Source organism: Apis florea, unplaced genomic scaffold (genome assembly GCF_048593485.1).
Source record: "Apis florea isolate Af1SG1 unplaced genomic scaffold, ASM4859348v1 contig_3367_pilon, whole genome shotgun sequence".
Lineage (NCBI taxonomy): Eukaryota > Metazoa > Arthropoda > Insecta > Hymenoptera > Apidae > Apis > Apis florea.
Genome location: NW_028256746.1, coordinates 4961612 through 4980222, shown reverse-complemented (window position 1 = coordinate 4980222; position 18611 = coordinate 4961612). Strand labels below are relative to the sequence as shown.

The following is an 18611-nucleotide window of genomic DNA, read 5'->3' as shown; positions in this document are numbered from 1 at the left end:
ATGAACAGTTTTTATCATTAATATTAGAATATTACAATTAATGTTAAAAAATAATAATAAATTTAAATTTGATATTTTTCATTTTATATTTCTCTTGTTTAAATCATTGTATTTTATTTAATGGTAATTTTATTATAAATTTAATTATTTAAATTATAAATTTGGAATATATTAATCATAAACAAATATTATGACAACATTCATGATGATGATCATAATGACACAAAAAATGATTTTTCGTAAACGAAGGAAACTAATTTTATTTAATGAAATTTGTAATTAAATAATGGAAAAAAATATTTTATAATGATATTTTTTATATATTTGAAAAATTATAATTTTATAATTTATTGCATTTCATTGTGTGTATTTCATAATGTTATTAAAATATTGATATTGTAAATGATTATTTCAGAATAATGATTTATAAATAATGAATAATGAATAATGAAAATATATTCCCACATATTTATAGAAATAAATTTATATATATTTATATATATCTATATTAAAAAATATATCTATATTTTTTATTTATTTATACATATATCTGTAACTTATTTGAATTTTTGCAAATTATCGCTACGTAATAAAAGAATTGCAATTATTGGTTTCAAGTATGATATTCTATATCAAACAATCGTTGACTATGGATTAGCGCGGCAAACTCAGAGTTTAATCAGTATCACAGCAACGTCTGTACAGTACGGAGTTATCAAGTAGAAGAAATCAAAGACTACTTTGAATTGTACTGTGTGAATTTAAAATTATAAAATCATCATTTAAGAAGGAAAGGTAGGTTTTAAATTTGAATATTTTTATCTATAAAATTGTTTTTTATGTTATTTATAAAATTTTCAAATATTATATTTATATAAAAATTTAATATATTAATAATGTAATAATTAATAATATAATTAATAATATAATAATAAATATGAATATAACATAATATGAATAATATGAATAATTTTTATAATGAATATAACTGAATTAATCTGATTTTAAATAATAATAATTGATTTAATATATTATAAATAATCAAATAAATATAATGATTATATTTTATTGAATTCGAAATAATATTCATTATTTTGTGATATATTAAAATTATCATTATTACGTGATTTTTTTTTATATCAAATATATGATTTCGATGTGGCGTGATCACTAGTAACGGGCTTAAGTTCATTCCCCACTTTTCATCTTCATTAAAGAATGTAAGAAAATTTAATATTTAATATACATTATAAAATAAAAATTTTAAAACATTTAAAAGAATTTATATGAATTTAAATATGACGAAGAAAATTATATTAATTTAAAAATTTATTTATTTTTTTAATAATAATATAAATCATGCATTAAATTTTATATATGTTGCATCTAAAGAATCGACCAATTATAAACTTCAATGTAGATGAAAAAATAACTATTGATTGTAAATGATGACTAATAAAATATCAATTTCATGTGTTTTCTTTATACATATATTATATGTAAAGTACAGTGAAATGATTTTTAGAACAGTAAAAAATAATTGTCAACATATTAAATGTTCTTAATTTTCAAATAAAAATATTTTTTATTTTAATTATGAACAGTTATTTAAAAAAATTTTACTATAATAAAAATCGACTGAATTTTTGATTGATAAAAAATTGATATTTAATTTTTTTATAAAACGTTTATTAATCTTGTTAATAACTTTACTTAAATGTATAAAAATTTTAATAATAAAATTCTTATAAATATAAAATATATTGATAAAATATATATTTTTCGAGTAAATAAAAAATATAATGATTTTAAAATTGGATTATTCTATAATTGGATTAAAAAAATTTATTAAAAATAATTAAATAATAAAATTTCATAAATGATAATTCCATATAAAACGATAATTTATATTTATAGATAATTTAAAAATAGGAAAAAAAAACAAAATTTCTTTATCATTAATCGTTTCAAATTTATATCTTTATTTTCATTTCTTTCATTATCAAATAGATTATAATTTTTAATTAAAAAAAAAATTATTCGAACTATAGACCCACTTTCTATCTTCGAATCATTGACATTTAACGGTACTATTCTCAGCAGTACAAAAAGAAAGGAAATGAGAGAAAGAAACTTCTATAACAAAATTATCAATAATATTGCATTTTTTTTGTTATTATGTCTTAAATTCATTCATAAGTTTAAAAATTATAATTTTTTTTTTTATTATATGTAGTTCATCAATTTTTAATTAAAATTAATAATTATAACAATTTATACAAAAATTCAAAATTTCATTATTTTATTTAATATTGAAATCAAATTATAAGTAAAAAAATAAAAAAAAAATAAAAAAAAATCTGTATTTATATTTTAAATCAAATAATTCATATTTTAATTTTAATTATGTAATAAATGAAAGTAAAGATATATATAATATTTTTTTTAAAATGTATATGATGTTTTTTTCAAGTTTTATTTGTTTTCAAAGTAACTTAAATTTGTAATTTAATTTGTTAATGGAAAAATACTATTTGTTACATAATCGTAAAATATCAATTTTATATGATTTCTGTTTATCATCTAATGACTCTTTTATTTGCATGTTCATTCTTGGATTTCCGAAATAAATTATCATGTCATAATTTAATTTTTTATTTTTTCTTTATAAAAGATCTAATCGAAAAAATAATTATTTAATTACTGTGACTATTAATTAATATATTTTTCCATTCCTTTTTTATCCCAATATAGATGACAAGGTAACATATGAAATGTTTCACCAATTTAATTAATCAGTTAACAATTCAGTTAATAAAAAAAAAATATATTCAATGTTTAAATGTGCCAAAAAATATTATTTTGTTATTAACTTACATTAATAGTTTTCTTATAGAATAAACAAATTCTGTAAGAATTCTATTTTTTTAATAATAAGATACCTGTAAAAGTATTTTACTAATTTTAAATTCTAATAATAGATGGAAAAGTGAATTGAATATAAAAAAATTATTTATTAAATTAATATTTTGTAACTTAAATATATCGGTCTTTTAAGACTGATAAATAATAATCACATTGTAGCATAATTCAATGATAAATGCGTCAATTAATTTCATTATATTATTTAAACGTATTTATAATTGCTATTGCATTTTCTTTATTATTTTTTAGTTTTTTATAAATTTTTTATAAATTTTTATAATAATCTTTAATAATATATATATAAACAAATTTTTTGAATACAATAATATATTTTGGATATATTTAAAAAATCTTTAATTTGTGTTGGCATATTGATTGAAATTGATTCCATTTTATTAAAAAATTTCTATATTATTTCTATAGTAATTTTTATAAATCAATTATATTGTTATAAAACAATAAAATTTATACTTTTTTTATATAACTTTTTTTTATGTAATTTCTTTCGATTCTTTTATCTAATTTATAATGTATCTCCGAAATTAAGTTTTTTAGTAGTGTATTAAAAGATCAAATTGCTCAATAACAACATTTATGGTCAAGATAATTGATAATCATATTTTTTTAATTAAAAATAATTTTTAAATTTTTAAATTCAATTTTTTTAAAAATTAATTTTTAAATAAAAAAAATTTATTTTATATGTTTATTTTCATAAAATTAAATTAAAATTAATTCTTATTCATTTGTATCTAATCAAAAGTCAACAAGTTTTATATATATATATCTTTAAAATTATGATCCAAGAGAACAATGCAATACATTTGAAATAAATTAAAATAAAATTTATATAAATATATAAATATAAATATAAATTTATATAAATATAAATTTATGTAAGTTTATAATTTATGAAAATATTTATGAAGATGACGCAATATAAGGATGCTAATATAATGATGCAATATGATATGATAAGTAGATTTTTACATAATTTAATAATTAACTAAAAAGAAAAAAAATATCAAAGTATCACGTAATTAATTTTAAAGATTACTATTAAAGACTTAAGAAAGATTTAGTAGAGAGTTTATAATTTAAATGATTACGAAATAAATCATAAGATGTTATTTATAAATTTATACATTAATGTGTAATATAAATGCAACATTTTTCATTTAATATAAATATACTAAATATATCCAATACATATACGTATAAAACTTAATAAATAGTTTCACATAATATGTCTGAAAAAAAGATTGAGATTTAAAATTTGTATTTATATTATTGTAAATAAATTGACGATTTCAGATTTCCCTATTTATATGCTTATCACTAATTGTATCAAATATATAAGATATTGTTAATATATTGAAATAAGATGATAATTATTAAATTTCATGAAATATAATGTTTAAGATAATTAAATTTAAGATAAGATTAAATTAAAAAAATTAAATTATTACATATATTATTATTATCATTATTATTTATAATTTATATTAACTGTATTCATATTCGAAACTATTATTTATGCCAAAATATTTATTATAAAACAAATTAAATTTTAAATATTTTTATTTAATTATGTATAAAACTTACTATATTATGTTTTACTGTACTATTTTAGATAATATGACGACGATGCAGCCAATTCAAACAAATGGAATAATAAAGGATTTTGCGATAAATGAAAAGGTGTGATAATTAAAAAAAAAAAATCAAATAATTTTTTTAGAAAATTTATTTCTAATATCATTCGTCATAAATCTATCAATGTTCTTTTCTCTCATCTTCGATTTTAATAAATTCAAAACTTGAAAAAATTATGACATCATTTGGAGAAATTTTTTTCATTATACATAATTTTTACAATCAACTTTAATTTTCAAATTATTCATAAAAATTTTTTTATATTGAATTCTGCTTATATGTATGCATTGATGCAGCGATACGTCATTTACATATATATATATTCTTTTAAGTTATTTATTAAATTATTAATAAAAGATGAAATTCTCAATCTTTAAACAATTAGAATAATTTTTTTTTGTAATATAAATAGCCAAATTTTTAATTTAATCAATACAAATTCAATAAAAGATAATTTAAAATGAAATTTATTCCATTTCATAAATTAGTTTGATTATATTATACTAAAATATCTATCCATGTTAAAATAATATATATATGATATATTTAAAGAATAACAAAAAATGTATATAAAGTATCCATATATTAATTAAATATATATAATGTATTTAAATTGAGAATATATATCATGTTTTATTCATATAAAAAACTTAAAAAAATATGTATATAATGAGATAAGAAATGATCGCTTAAAAACGTAAACAACGTATACACAGGCAAAATTTAATGTAATTAAGTAATGTAATATCAAAAATTTTTTACGAATAACTCGAAAATTAAAATTGACTGTTGTCATGTATAAAGAAAAAAATTGTATAAAATAATGTTCTTTATAATATATTTCAAAGTCATTAAAATTAATATGGAAAAACATATCGACAGGTTCGTCTAATTCATATTTATATAATAAAATAAAATAAAAAATAAAAGAAAGAAAAAAAAGTAATTAGAATTTTTAATCTTGCAGGATATAACGGACAAAAATTTTATGCATTACAGCGAAACTGGTCTCGATGGTAAATATCCAAATTTTTAAAAAATTAACGAGTTTTAAAGCATATTTATTTCACTTATTTTATTTATAGGACCTGATCAAATTTTACCTGCTGATAGCTTTAAGACCACAGAATACAATGGATGTGTACGAATACAATTAAATAATGATGATGTTAATTCAATGCCTATATCAATTCCTGGATTAATGTCAAATACAGTTAAGAAATATTCTAATCATTTAGCTTTGGTAGCAAGACCTGATGAAAATGGTATAAGAAAAACATATACATATAGGTAAGCATTTTACAGAAATAAAAAAAAATATTTAATATTTAAAATAGATTACTTGTTTTGCTAATATATATTTTTAGTGAGTATGAAAGTCAAGTGAAAACTGTAGCCAGGGCTTTTTTGAAATTGGGTTTAGAACGGTACCATGGAGTTTGCATTTTAGGATTTAATAGTCCAGAATGGCTTTTTGCAAATCTTGGTGCAATATATGCAGGGTAAATATTACATATATGAATATTAAATAGATTAAATGTACATATATGAAGAATAAGAAGGATAATATATCTAATTATAAATCACATTCTTTAAAAATAATTTATATATTAAAAATTTTCTTATTATTTAAATTTCTAAAATTAATTTTCAAAATTTAACAAATTAAATGAATAAGTATTTTCATAGTAATAATTTAATTAACTTGTCAATTGAAAATTTAAACAATAAAAAAATTCTTGAATTAAATTTAAGAGAATTCATATAAATTCAAACTTATTAGCTTTTGAATCCTTTATATATTGTATGTGAAAAAGGAAAAATTTATAACAATATTTTATTCAAATATTTTATGCAATATATAATTATATTTACATATAATATAATTATAATAAATTTATACATAATATAATAAATATTTATAAAATATATAATTAATATATAATATAATATTTTATATTATATTAGTTTATAATTTTTTTAGAGGATTTGCAGTTGGAATATATACAACAAATAATCCAGAAGCATGTCAACATTGTGCTGTAATCAGTAAAGCAAATATAATAGTTGTTGAAAATAGAAAACAATTAGAAAAAATATTACAAATAAAGCAGAATCTTCCTCATTTGAAAGTAATTGTTCAATACGAAGGCAAACCAGAACAAAAAGATATTTTAAGTGTAAGTCATTTTATATGATATCAAATTTATTATTAAAATATATTTAATAAAAATTTTTATTTATTAGTGGAATGACTTAATAAAAATTGGTGAAGCAGAGTCTGATGTCAAATTAAATGAAGTTCTAAAAACAATTGCAGTGAACGAATGCTGCACTTTGGTTTTCACGGTGTGAAAAGTTAATTTTTTATGAGATTTTAATATTAAAGAATGTTTTTTAAATTATTAAATTAAAAAATGAAATTATAATATTTTTTTACAGTCAGGTACCGTTGGAAATCCAAAAGCTGTAATGATAAGTCATGATAATTTTTTATCCAATGTTCGAAGCTTGAGTAATAGTTTGGAATTGAAAGAAGGTTGCGAAACTTTAGTTAGTTATTTACCACTTTCTCATGTTGCAGCACAGGTAAATATAAATTTTTATGATTGTTATGATTAATGACAATTTGTTACAACATGATTGAAAAACAAAAAAGTTTCACATTCACAATTAATGTTAATTTGTAAAAATGAAAATTTTTAATACATAAATTTATAAAATGAATATTTATTATGTAAATTATTGATATGAGTGATTTCGAGAAATGCATGGAGATTCTGAATGTATAGTATTATTATAATTATATATTAAATGATTCCAGGTAGTTGATTTATATTTCATGTTATATATAGCTGGCACAATATATTTCGCAGACCAAAATGCACTTAAAGGTAGTTTAATTAATACTCTGCTTATGGCACGACCTACCACATTCGTAGGTGTACCAAGAGTATGGGAAAAGATTTATGAAAAAATGCAAGCAGTTGCAGCTAACAATGGATTTATTAAAACATGGATTGCTTCTTGGGCAAAATCACAAGCTCTTTATTATAATATAAATAAAATGAATGGCAATGATCACAAACATTGGAGCTATATAATTGCTAAATATCTTGTTTTTAATAAAATAAAAGCAGCACTAGGTTTGGATAGATGTAAATTGTGTATTAGTGCAGCAGCGCCATTAAGTTCCGAAATTAAACAATATTTTTTAAGTTTAGATATTCCTATATTAGATGTATATGGAATGTCTGAATGCAGTGGTGCACATACTCTGAATACACCATTAAATTTTAAGTAAATATTTATTTTTATATGGAATATTTAATTTAATTTCGATAATTATAAATATTTTTAAAACTTTTGTTTTTTTTTACTGAAAAAAGCTTCAAATAAAAATTGAATATTTTAAGAAACATATATTTTAATATAATTGTTTTATAAGTATAAAAAATATTTACGACAAAGTATTAATTACAAAACATAAAAAAAAAATATTTGATTTTATTTTAAATCATAAAGCTAATCTTTATGTGATTCTTGTTTTATGTGATATCCGCTAAAAAAAAATATTTTTATCAAATTAAGTGCTCTTCAAAATTATTTATATATATAACTTATATCTAAAATATTTTTCGATGTTATCAATATTTTTAAATGTTCACATTAATTAATTTAAATATGAAAACATTTTGTTTTTAAAATTATATTTCCATGATTTATTTAATAGATTTTTCTTGATTTATTTTTTATTCAGATTAAATAGTGTTGGTCGACCTTCATGTGGATTTAACACAAAATTGTATAATCCAGATAGTAATGGTGAAGGAGAAATTTGTTTGCATGGAAGACACATATTTATGGGATATTTAAATGAACCTCAAAAGACAAATGAAGTATTGGATGCAGATGGTTGGTTACATTCTGGCGATATAGGAAAATTTGATTCAGATGGATTTTTATATATTACAGGTATATATTTATATACATATATATATAGAGTCTTGCATATGAGTAATATTTCAGAAATTAATTGAATAAAAATGATTAAAAGAGATTATATAAACTTATGTCCTTAATCTTGTTTATGAGATTTATAATCAATTTTCAATTAATTCATTTTGTATCTGATTATATACTTTCATAGAATATAAAATTGAACAGATAATTATATTAATAACAAGATCTTCAAATATATGTTGAAATATAAATAATCATGTTAAGCGAAGATAATGAGATACAAAATAAGAGAATAGAAAACTCATTTTACAAATATTTTATAAATAATTTCAAATAGAATATATGAATTTTTCATTTCGATATTTTATATTTATTATATATTGTAAGACATTCTGCATATATGTTGTACATATAGTATATATACTATATAGCAATATATACTATATGTTTTATATATATATCTTTATATATTGTATAACATCATCTAATATATCTATATATATGATTATATACTGAATATAGGAAGAATAAAAGAATTAATTATAACTGCTGGAGGAGAAAACATACCACCAATTTATATAGAACAGTTAGTATTAGCTGAACTACCTGTATTAAGTAATGCTTTATTAATTGGAGATAAACGAAAATATCTTACTATGTTAGTTACTCTAAAGGTAAGATATAGATATTTTGAATTTCTACATATGATAATATTTATATTTTTTTAAATTATATAATTTTTATTTTCAGACTGAAATTAATGCTGAAACTGGTGCTCCAAAAGATAATTTTACTTTAAATACTTTAAAATGGTTACAATCTATTGGAAGTACATCAAAAACAGTTTCAGAAGTTTTAAAAACACATGATCCATTTGTAAGTTTATTAATATATACAATGTATTAATTTGTAAGATATTTTTAAAATTAATTTTATAAAATTTAATAAATACAAAAATTGGTATATAAAAATGTTAATTGAAATTTTAAATAATTTATAACATTAAAATGAATGCATATTAAATAAAACAAGTAATTTAATTAACAAGTAATCAATTACTTATAATTTAAATAACATTCAATTGATATTTTTTATATACTTTTATATTTTTTTTGACTTTTGAATGAATGTTACAAATATATTATCCTGCATATAACAAAAAATTTTTCAAATAGAAAACAAATTATTTATAAACATATGTTTTTATAGGTATATGAAGAAATTGATAAAGCAATTAAAAGAGCAAATACTAAAGTAATAAGCCATGCACAAAAAGTACAAAAATTCCAAATTTTGCCGCACGATTTTTCAATTGTTACTGGAGAATTGGGACCAACACTTAAAATTAAAAGAAATATTATTTATAAAATGTATGAAAATTTGATAGAAGACATGTATAAATAATATATATATATATATATATGAAAATTATAATTTAAAAAGAAAAAAAAATATTTCTAAAATAAAATGCTTTAATATTTAAAATACGATTAATAAAAAAAAAATTTATTAGAACAATATTTTAGCATAATATCAATTTACAATTGTATAGATTTATCTTAATTATTAAATTTAGCATATATATATATTTATAAATAGCAGATATGTACATTAATTATAGTTGATTTTGGAATATTAAAAATTTTATTGCAAAATACAAATTTATTCTATAAAATTAGAATAAGATAAAAATAGAATATATTTATAAATAGCAACAATAAAAATAGCAAAAATAAACTATAAGCATATATCATATGCATGATTATTAAAATATATGTGATTTAATATTTAAAATGTTTTATTTATAAGTTTATTATTTTTTTACTAATTATTTCAATAAATATTTCACATATAGAAAAATTATCATTCAATATAAATTTCATTATTTATACAAAAAACAATTTTAAAATTTCTATTTTGACAAATATGAAAAAAAAATTAATGAATAAAAGTTTATTATTCAAATTTATTTCTTCTTTTTTATCAAAATAATGGGAGTAATTAAATAAATATTGGTAAATTTAAATTGCAATATATTAATAATATAGTTTACAATAAACAAAACAATTGCTATATTAAGATTATTTTAAGTTAAATACAGATTTTAAGACAATCTGACATCTTATAAGAATATAGTCTAAACACATCACAGCAACTTTGGAAATGCAGATCTGTATAATATCTCATTCTGAAAATCTATTGCATGTTACAACATTGTTTTTTTTTTTATCACCAATCTTGTATTTTTAAATATTTAACTTCATTACTTATTTTAAAAATAAATTTTGAAATTCTATATTTTCTATATTTATGTTTTTAAATTATCATTTTAAACAACACAAAATTATTAACACTTTTAATAAAAGAAAGATCAGAATAATAATATTTGATACATGATACATTATCATAAAGTATATAATTTGTTTTTTGAAGTACCTTAAAAACTTTCATCTTTGGAATGTTTTTATGGCACATGATATGATGATTACTAAAAAAATATACATATTATTATGAACATAAATCTTTTTCAATATATTGATAATGTATAAGCATTCAAAAAACATAAAAGTTGAAGTTTCAAAATAATACCATCTATAAAATATAAAGATATTGAATCATTTAAAATTCAGATTGCATATAACCGCATTATATCATTGGAGTTGCAATACTTTTAAAACAGTACAAAAATTTATGATGTAGTTGTTGTATTAAATTTTTGTTGAATTATAGATGTTTTTCGTTGTGGTACTGTTTCAGGTGTAGGTATAGCATCACCTGTTGGCAAAACACCAGCTGGCTTAGGCTTAGCTGTATATTTTTGTTTTGCCATTTGATAATCTCCAGAATCAAAATATTTTTGCTGAAAATATATTACATATACATTATAAAATTTTTATTATCTCTTATTTTATATATATATATATTAATATAAAATATTATATTTATAATATATATTATAAATAATATAATATAAAATTATTATTATTTTTAGAAAATTTAATCAAATATTAGATCATAGATATTTAAATAATAAATTTATAATAAATAATATTTTTACCCCTTTAGCTAGCCTTTTTTGAAGGAATGCTGAATGTCCACTAATTGGACGTCCAGTATTTGGAAATTTTGCTCTTAATTTTGCTTCTTCTATTTTCTCAATGTCATTGGAAGATAACTAAAACAAAAATTATTTTTTTATAATTGTCATACGAATATTGTTTTAAATCACTATATTAATAAAATTTTTATTTAGCTATGGCAATATATATAATATAATTAAATAATATAATAATGACATAAAATATTAGTATTAAAATTTGAAGAAATTTCAAATTTATAGAGAATTCAAATATAAATTTTCAAGATAAATAAAAAATAAAAGTATTATTTTAAGATTTTACCTCAACTGTTTCAGACAATTCGTTTGCTTGATCGTTGCTCATCGTTGCTGTTTCTAACCACTTTCTTCGATGATAAATTTAAAAATGTTATTGGTTAAATATTCGTTTTAACACTACTATACAGAATCATATAGCAAAGAAACACAAATATTATTTACTTACATAAGTTTTTATTTTTATAAGATTTATTCATTTACTATTTTACGAATTTTATCGTTACCGAAAACAAATAACTGCCAATGAAAACTGTACATGAAAGCGTACAAAAAACAGCGTTTTATGTATAATTATATATTTCTAGACAGCCGTTATTGAAATTCAATCTAGATAAATACGAATTTTCATTGCGTAAAAGCGATAAAAATTGACGTTTAAATAACGATTTATAAATGCATTGTACCATTAACTTGTATAAATGAGTTATCATCAAATGTGCTAATAATTCAATGCATATGTACATTTCCGATCAATAAATATATAGTTAGTATAAAAATTTTATCTCAATAGGTCGCTCATCATCTGCGTGAAAACATATCCTAAATTTGTAAATAATTTTTAAGTTTTAGAGTTCTATTTATAAAATATTATTATAAAATGTAATGAATTTAATGTATATATTGAATATAAATATATTATATAAATTAAATTCATTAATCAAGAAACATATCTTTCAATTAATAAAAATTTATGCATTTAGGAACAGTTAAAAGTGATTTGTAACGATTTTTTGATGAAGTGTAGAATTCTAGAATTGACATGGAATATAACAGTGAGGTAATATTTCTTATGATAAAATGTTATTTAAAAATAAAATGTTATAAAATTATGTAATAATTAAAAATAAATTTTAAAAAATAGGTGGAATCGTCTTTACAAACTGATTCTATTTTAAGTACTGCATCGAGTACAAGATATCGCGAAGAAACTATTTCTGTAGAGGAACAATCATTATTAAATTTTTTGCAAAAAGGAATATTAGAAACAAATGAAGAAAATATAGCTTTTGGAAAACAAATATTACCATTATTGAATAAATTAAATTTGGAACCACAATCTTTGCCTAATGACATCAAGGAAGGATTGCAAAAAATAGCTTTAGTATTAAGAAATGAAAAATTGAGTGATTTTAATGATGTTGCATTGAATATAGTGAACGAAAGAAAGAAAATAGAAGAAAAGAAAAAACAGCATGAGGAGAAACAGTTGGCACTATTATATGATGACCTATTCAGAAAATATTCCAGTTTTTCAAAAAAACTCAATTATTTACAAGAGGCTGTAAATTCTCTTGAAAACTTTATTGAGAAATCTCAGAAAGAACAAGAAGATATTTATTGTAATCATGCTTCATTGTCTACAAAATTAAAAGAATATCAGCAAACTGTAGAAAAATTAGAAACTGATTTAATAGATATGCAAGTTGAAGATCTTTACCCTACAAAAATATTAAATAAATATCACAGGTATTTAGAAATGTCTGGTGAATTAGCGGAACTTAATCATTATCTTAATCAATATAAAGACTTGCCACCAAATTTGCTACAAGCTAAAGCTTTAGTTGATGTTAAACGAAAAGAATATGAAACTTTGAAGAATGCATTATCAGACAAAACAAATTATTATCTTGAATGATTATAATAGATAGATAATAAGTAATATAAAATTGTCAATTAATATATTATTTTTTGTAATTTTTTTCACTTTTGTATAATAATAAAAAAATATACGTATACTTTTTAATTTATAAGTTTTTTTATCAATTTATTTTATACCTATTGATTCTTCAATCTCATTTTTAATTTAACTTGATGTGCTAAACATGTTATTTATAATATTCGTGATTATATTTCATCTGTAACAGTAAATAAACAGTATATGGATCAGATATAAGAGAACAATAGACTAATTTTATGAGTGAGATTCAAACTTGACTATCAAAAATATAATCGATTTTGATATTGATTTCGTTCTTTGTTCGTAAATAATGCGAAATAATTAATTAAAGTATTAATAATAAGAGCTAAATCGAACAATACATGTTTATATGCTGTTTGGCAAATAGATTTTTAGTAATTTATTATTTGATACAGAGAAATAATTTTTTTTACAAGCAATATTGTCGAAGGAACAAAAATTATGATGATATATCGTAAATTTGTAATAATGAAAATTGATTATTGAATAAAATATTCGCGATTTCTTGATATCGTATTATAAATAATAATATTTATTAAATAAATTTATTAATTAATATAATAAATAGAAAAAGCAAAAAGTATCTTGAGGAATTTCTTTATGAGGTTAACTTTAAATTTATTATTATAATTTAATAATCACGTTTCTTGACAATCTAAAAATATCAAGCTTTTAATAATATATATATATATTATTTGATATATTGATAATTTAATATTTTTAGAGGATAAAATTATTAAGGATAATTTGAATAAAATAAAATTGAAAAGAATTATCCCGCTAGTTTTAAATAATTGATTATTTTATAGATCTAATTTGACAGATATGATAAGAATTGACCATCAACGCCATCTCTCGAACGCCAAAAATTGATCTTTTGAAAGTGCGGTAAAGTAGAGTAACAATTGAAAATCTACGTTATCTTTTGAATATTTTTAAAATGATGACTTTGATAATGAAGATTCTTACTTTATCTTACTCTACTTTTGGAAAGATATCTTCAGAACTCAAAAGATGACACTGATTTCCCAATTTTTACTTTATCTCTATCCTTCTCCTACTATTTACTCTTTTTGTCTATACTTACTCTTATACTTAATCATAGACGAGATGTGAAATATCAAACAATATCAAATTAAACATATTTTTATCATTTCTCTTTCAAAACTACAATATATCTTTATTTTTAATTAAAATTAATGTTATATTATATTAATTTCTCGGTTTTATAATGTACTTCTAGAATAATGATTTCATAAAACATAATATATTCTTATACAATTTCCTTACGAATGTATTTAAATATCATTTTACAAGAAAATTTACTTAATTCGAAAATTGTAATTCTAATAAAAGTTGATTTTATATGTACAGCATTATAAATTAGTTATGAAGTAATAATTAAATTTTTATCCACAGGAAATTTTTCTAAAGGAATAAAATTAACTTCTAAAGTTTTAATATGTTTTAATTATATTTTCGTATTCGAAAATTTTTGTTATAATAAGATAATAAAGAATTCTAAACATTTTGTAATTTAAAATTTCTATCTTATATCATTACAAAGTTAAACATAAAAATATAAAAAATATACAGCATTGATTTTATTTTTTTAATAATATTTCATAAAAAAAATTTATACAATTTATTATACATAAAAATCTATGCATTTATAAAGTTTTATTAAAAATAAAAAATTAATCATTAAAAGATTATTAAAAATAAATAATGTGATAGCAATCGAACGTAAACAATATTGAACTCGTTAAAGAAAGTAAGAAGAAATTAAAAATTTTTTTTTTAAATTGTAAAATTTATCTTTTACAATTCATAACTCTATATAAATATTTCCGGAACATATGATTAATTAAATATATATGAGTAATTATTATTACTTAAGAAAACAGAGAATAGAATTAAGATATTAATTTTCAAATTATTTTTTTAACTTCAAGATTTAGAGTATATTTACAAAATATATTTGATTTTTAATGCTGTGCACATCTCGTCATATTTGATCAATTAATTAATTTATAATAAAAACACTTTTTTATATAGAATATATATAATATAAAATAGCGTGGAATCCATGCTAGTTATTTTAAATATATAAATATAATCATATATATATATATATATATGTACAGTTATTCTATAAGAATATTTGTATTATTTCTTATTTGTAATTTTATATTGAAAATTTTCAATTCCAATAAGTGATTAACATTGTCATTTTATTCAAAGTCGAATCGATAACATTGAGAATAAGAGTAAAATGATAAAAGAGGCATTAATGTTCCTGAAGTATTGGACAAAATGAATGCATTAAAGATGTTAGATCTATTTCATGCATCTGTAATGTGTGATATGATCATATTTTATTGCGATATATTAAAATAGATATTTATAATTAATTAGCATCTATCTAGCTAAGAATAAAGATATTTTCCAAATTAAATAAAAGATGACAATAATATTTATAATTAAAATTCGAATCATTCCTGTATTATTCTTACAATATTTCTTTTCAAAAATGAACATGTATAAAACTGTCGTGAGAAAAAATTGTAAATTGTAATATATTGATATTATATTAAAACATAAACATAACTAATCTTTCTTATAGAAAGATAGTTTCAAAGAATAACTTTTCAACTTGATGATTTCGATTTTGCGATCTCTAGACGCGTATTATTTATATATATATAAATATATAAGTATCAATAATTCGTCCACATTTCTCGGCGAGAAGAAACTGGTACATAAACGAGGGAAGAAATAAAAAGTGTATAAGTTAAAAAAAAGAAAGAAATCCCGGTAGCCTCGAAGCATTCGCGGCATAACTCTATCCGTATATGCGGAGGTTGGCGACGAGGAGGGATCACCCCCGACCCTGATTCGCTCGTCTGAAAACCTTGCTCTTTTACGCAATTTTAGCGTTTATTAAAGTTTGCTCGCAAATGAAACGAAGCCCATATAACCTACCTAATTTAGCGAGTAGCATTTTCGAGTGGGGGCCACTCCAGGAGAGGAGGAGAGGCCGGGTTCTATTGACAGCGGTTATTGCCTAACTGCGTGCCTCCACCTAATATGCCCGCTCGGGGATTCGCATGCAGGGCCGCTCGAACGAAAACTGCGAAACACGCCTGTGAATCTTTAATTCCGCCGGTGGTAATCCAGCATCCCTCTCTTCTCTGACTGCACTCCCTCCCCTTCCAACCCAGTCAGCCGGCCTATTCCAGCTTGATTTTTCCCTGGGCTCGCGAGAGGCGAACCGTGTATCGTATGGGAATTCTTTATCGTCCGTTTGCAAACGAACCCCCGCCATCGTGCTGACTTTTCATTTATACGATCGTCGATACCTGCATCACGCATCGATCTCATCCTTTTCCTTTTATCTTTCTCTTCTTTCTTTTCTTCACCCGCTGTAAAGTGCACGCGTCTCTTTGTTTTTTTCTTCTTCTCTGTTCCTCTTCTTCTTCTTCTTCTTCTTCTTCTTCTTCTTCTTCTTCTTCTTCTATTTAACCTATTTGCTTTCATTCCTTTTTTTCTTTTTTTTCTTTTTTGCATACATTTTGATTTTAATGACGACATTGTTTTGTTTCGAAGTACCCGATTTTTTTCATCTATCCTCCATATTTTTTTCCTCTCCTCGTCATCGTATAAATTTTTGATGGAATATCCGGTTGAAGTGCGCGCGCCACGAGAGGTTCATTTAGTTATCAGTTATGAAAAAGTATTATTTTTTTTTTTTTTTTTTTTTGTATCATTTTTATTCTCCCTTCTTTTTTTTCCCCTCCCTCCTCCCCCATTGTTTTTCGAACGCGCACGAAATAACTTGATCCTTTATCCTCGTGATCGAGTGTCATCATCGTATATCATGATACGAGGAGCGTATCGTTCAATCGTCGAAAAAAAAAAAAAAAAAAAAAAGAAAAAAAGGAAAAAAATAAAGGGGAGGAAAAAATGCGGAAGAGAGATGTGCTTGAAACGATTATTATTACATAGAGGAAAACATTTTTTTCTGTTCCGTTATAAATATTTTTCCTCCCCTCCACTCCCTCTTCTGCCTTCCTTCCTCCTTTCGAAATACCTTAGAAGAATTGGTCGACACGCGCGAAATCATCGAATCGAAGCGCACCATTTCCCGAGATCCGCCACGATCGACGCATATTTTTTTTCTTTTTCCATCGTAGCGTGGCACGATCGCAAGCGGATGCGGGAGCAAATGACGGCCCTGCCTGCATTTGAAACTCTGTTAACTCTCCGAATATTAGCTCGTCGAGCGAGATTAACCCCATTGTACCCCGTTGAAAATGATGACATCACCATTAAACTCCCGTCGGCTTACGGAAATTGATTAAACTATCAAATTAGCTCTACTAATATCAACACATCAACACGGAATACCGTGTGTCTGGCTACGGAGGTTTAAATCCGTCGTCGCCGGCGACGATGACGTGAATTTACGTGTCCAACGATCGGTTCGACGTTCGCATTCATCGAATCTGATTATATTTCCTAAGAGGTCCGCAATCACGAGTCTGTTGCACGCACGTTTCGAAATTTGGAAGGAGCGAGCTTAATATACCAATAACCGAAATCGTGGGGTGTGTCGACGATCACGGGGGATTCACGGGGGTGCGAACGAATGAATGAAAACAAAAGGGGAATAATAATTTAAGAGGATCTTTCGAGGAGAACGATTTATAACTGTTTGAACGATTTTACGAGGTAAGAGAAGTTTGAACATTAATTCTCATCTCTGCTTATACATTTTTATATTATACAGACGTCCTTCCATCCTCTCTCGCAGTCGGAATGGGAAAATTCTTACACGCGCTCGGTCAGAGCATAATCCTCCATTCGAAAAATCATCAAACGATAATTGTGCATCAAAGACTTTCCGGCTAAGTCCAGTGATTTATTATTGTCCCGTTTCAACACACCCGGCGTCCCCGGCAACCGTTT

At 21.8% G+C, this 18611-nt stretch overlaps 3 protein-coding genes across 4 annotated transcripts; 2 read left to right on the top strand and 1 right to left on the bottom strand.

Moving 5' to 3' along the window:
• Nucleotides 1-660: 660 nt before the first annotated feature.
• bgm (acyl-CoA synthetase bubblegum family member 1) lies at nt 661-10064 on the top strand. The gene is made up of 13 exons (XM_086911822.1): nt 661-795; nt 4559-4626; nt 5549-5597; nt 5667-5871; nt 5949-6083; nt 6566-6761; nt 6829-6930; nt 7024-7170; nt 7406-7881; nt 8342-8556; nt 9067-9218; nt 9295-9420; nt 9754-10064. Exons 2-13 carry the CDS (start codon nt 4564-4566, stop codon nt 9946-9948), a joined length of 2061 nt encoding a protein of 686 aa, XP_086767948.1. The 5' UTR covers nt 661-795; nt 4559-4563; the 3' UTR covers nt 9949-10064.
• Nucleotides 10065-10560: 496 nt separating this feature from the next.
• Nucleotides 10561-13844, bottom strand: endos (endosulfine alpha). Of its 2 annotated transcripts, XM_086911824.1 has the most exons (5): nt 13718-13844; nt 12108-12268; nt 11946-12009; nt 11603-11719; nt 10561-11404 (listed from the first exon to the last, which is right to left on the bottom strand). In XM_086911824.1, exons 3-5 carry the CDS (start codon nt 11985-11987, stop codon nt 11234-11236), a joined length of 330 nt encoding a protein of 109 aa, XP_086767950.1. In that variant the 5' UTR covers nt 11988-12009; nt 12108-12268; nt 13718-13844; the 3' UTR covers nt 10561-11233. The 2 variants fall into 2 exon arrangements, with proteins under 2 accessions (XP_086767950.1, XP_031773576.1); XM_031917716.2 differs by lacking the exon at nt 13718-13844 and having other exon boundaries at nt 12108-12424.
• On the top strand, nt 12425-13692 carry LOC100869718 (uncharacterized). Its single transcript, XM_086911823.1, has 3 exons — nt 12425-12489; nt 12643-12719; nt 12804-13692. The coding sequence occupies exons 2-3, from the start codon at nt 12702-12704 to the stop codon at nt 13575-13577; spliced, it is 792 nt and encodes a 263-aa protein (XP_086767949.1). The 5' UTR covers nt 12425-12489; nt 12643-12701; the 3' UTR covers nt 13578-13692.
• Nucleotides 13845-18611: the final 4767 nt, after the last annotated feature.

Bases quoted from the DNA above. Each gene is read 5' to 3' on its own strand.
- bgm (XM_086911822.1), top strand. From the start codon at position 4,564: ATGACGACGATGCAGCCAATTCAAACAAATGGAATAATAAAGGATTTT. The intron at 6,084-6,565 runs GTAAATATTACA...TAATTTTTTTAG, and splicing joins CTTGGTGCAATATATGCAGG to AGGATTTGCAGTTGGAATAT. The intron at 9,219-9,294 runs GTAAGATATAGA...TTTTATTTTCAG, and splicing joins CTATGTTAGTTACTCTAAAG to ACTGAAATTAATGCTGAAAC.
- endos (XM_086911824.1), bottom strand. From the start codon at position 11,987: ATGAGCAACGATCAAGCAAACGAATTGTCTGAAACAGTTGAG. The intron at 11,720-11,945 runs GTAAAATCTTAA...TTTTTGTTTTAG, and splicing joins AATTGTCTGAAACAGTTGAG to TTATCTTCCAATGACATTGA. The intron at 11,405-11,602 runs GTAAAAATATTA...ATATATTTTCAG, and splicing joins AAAAAAGGCTAGCTAAAGGG to CAAAAATATTTTGATTCTGG.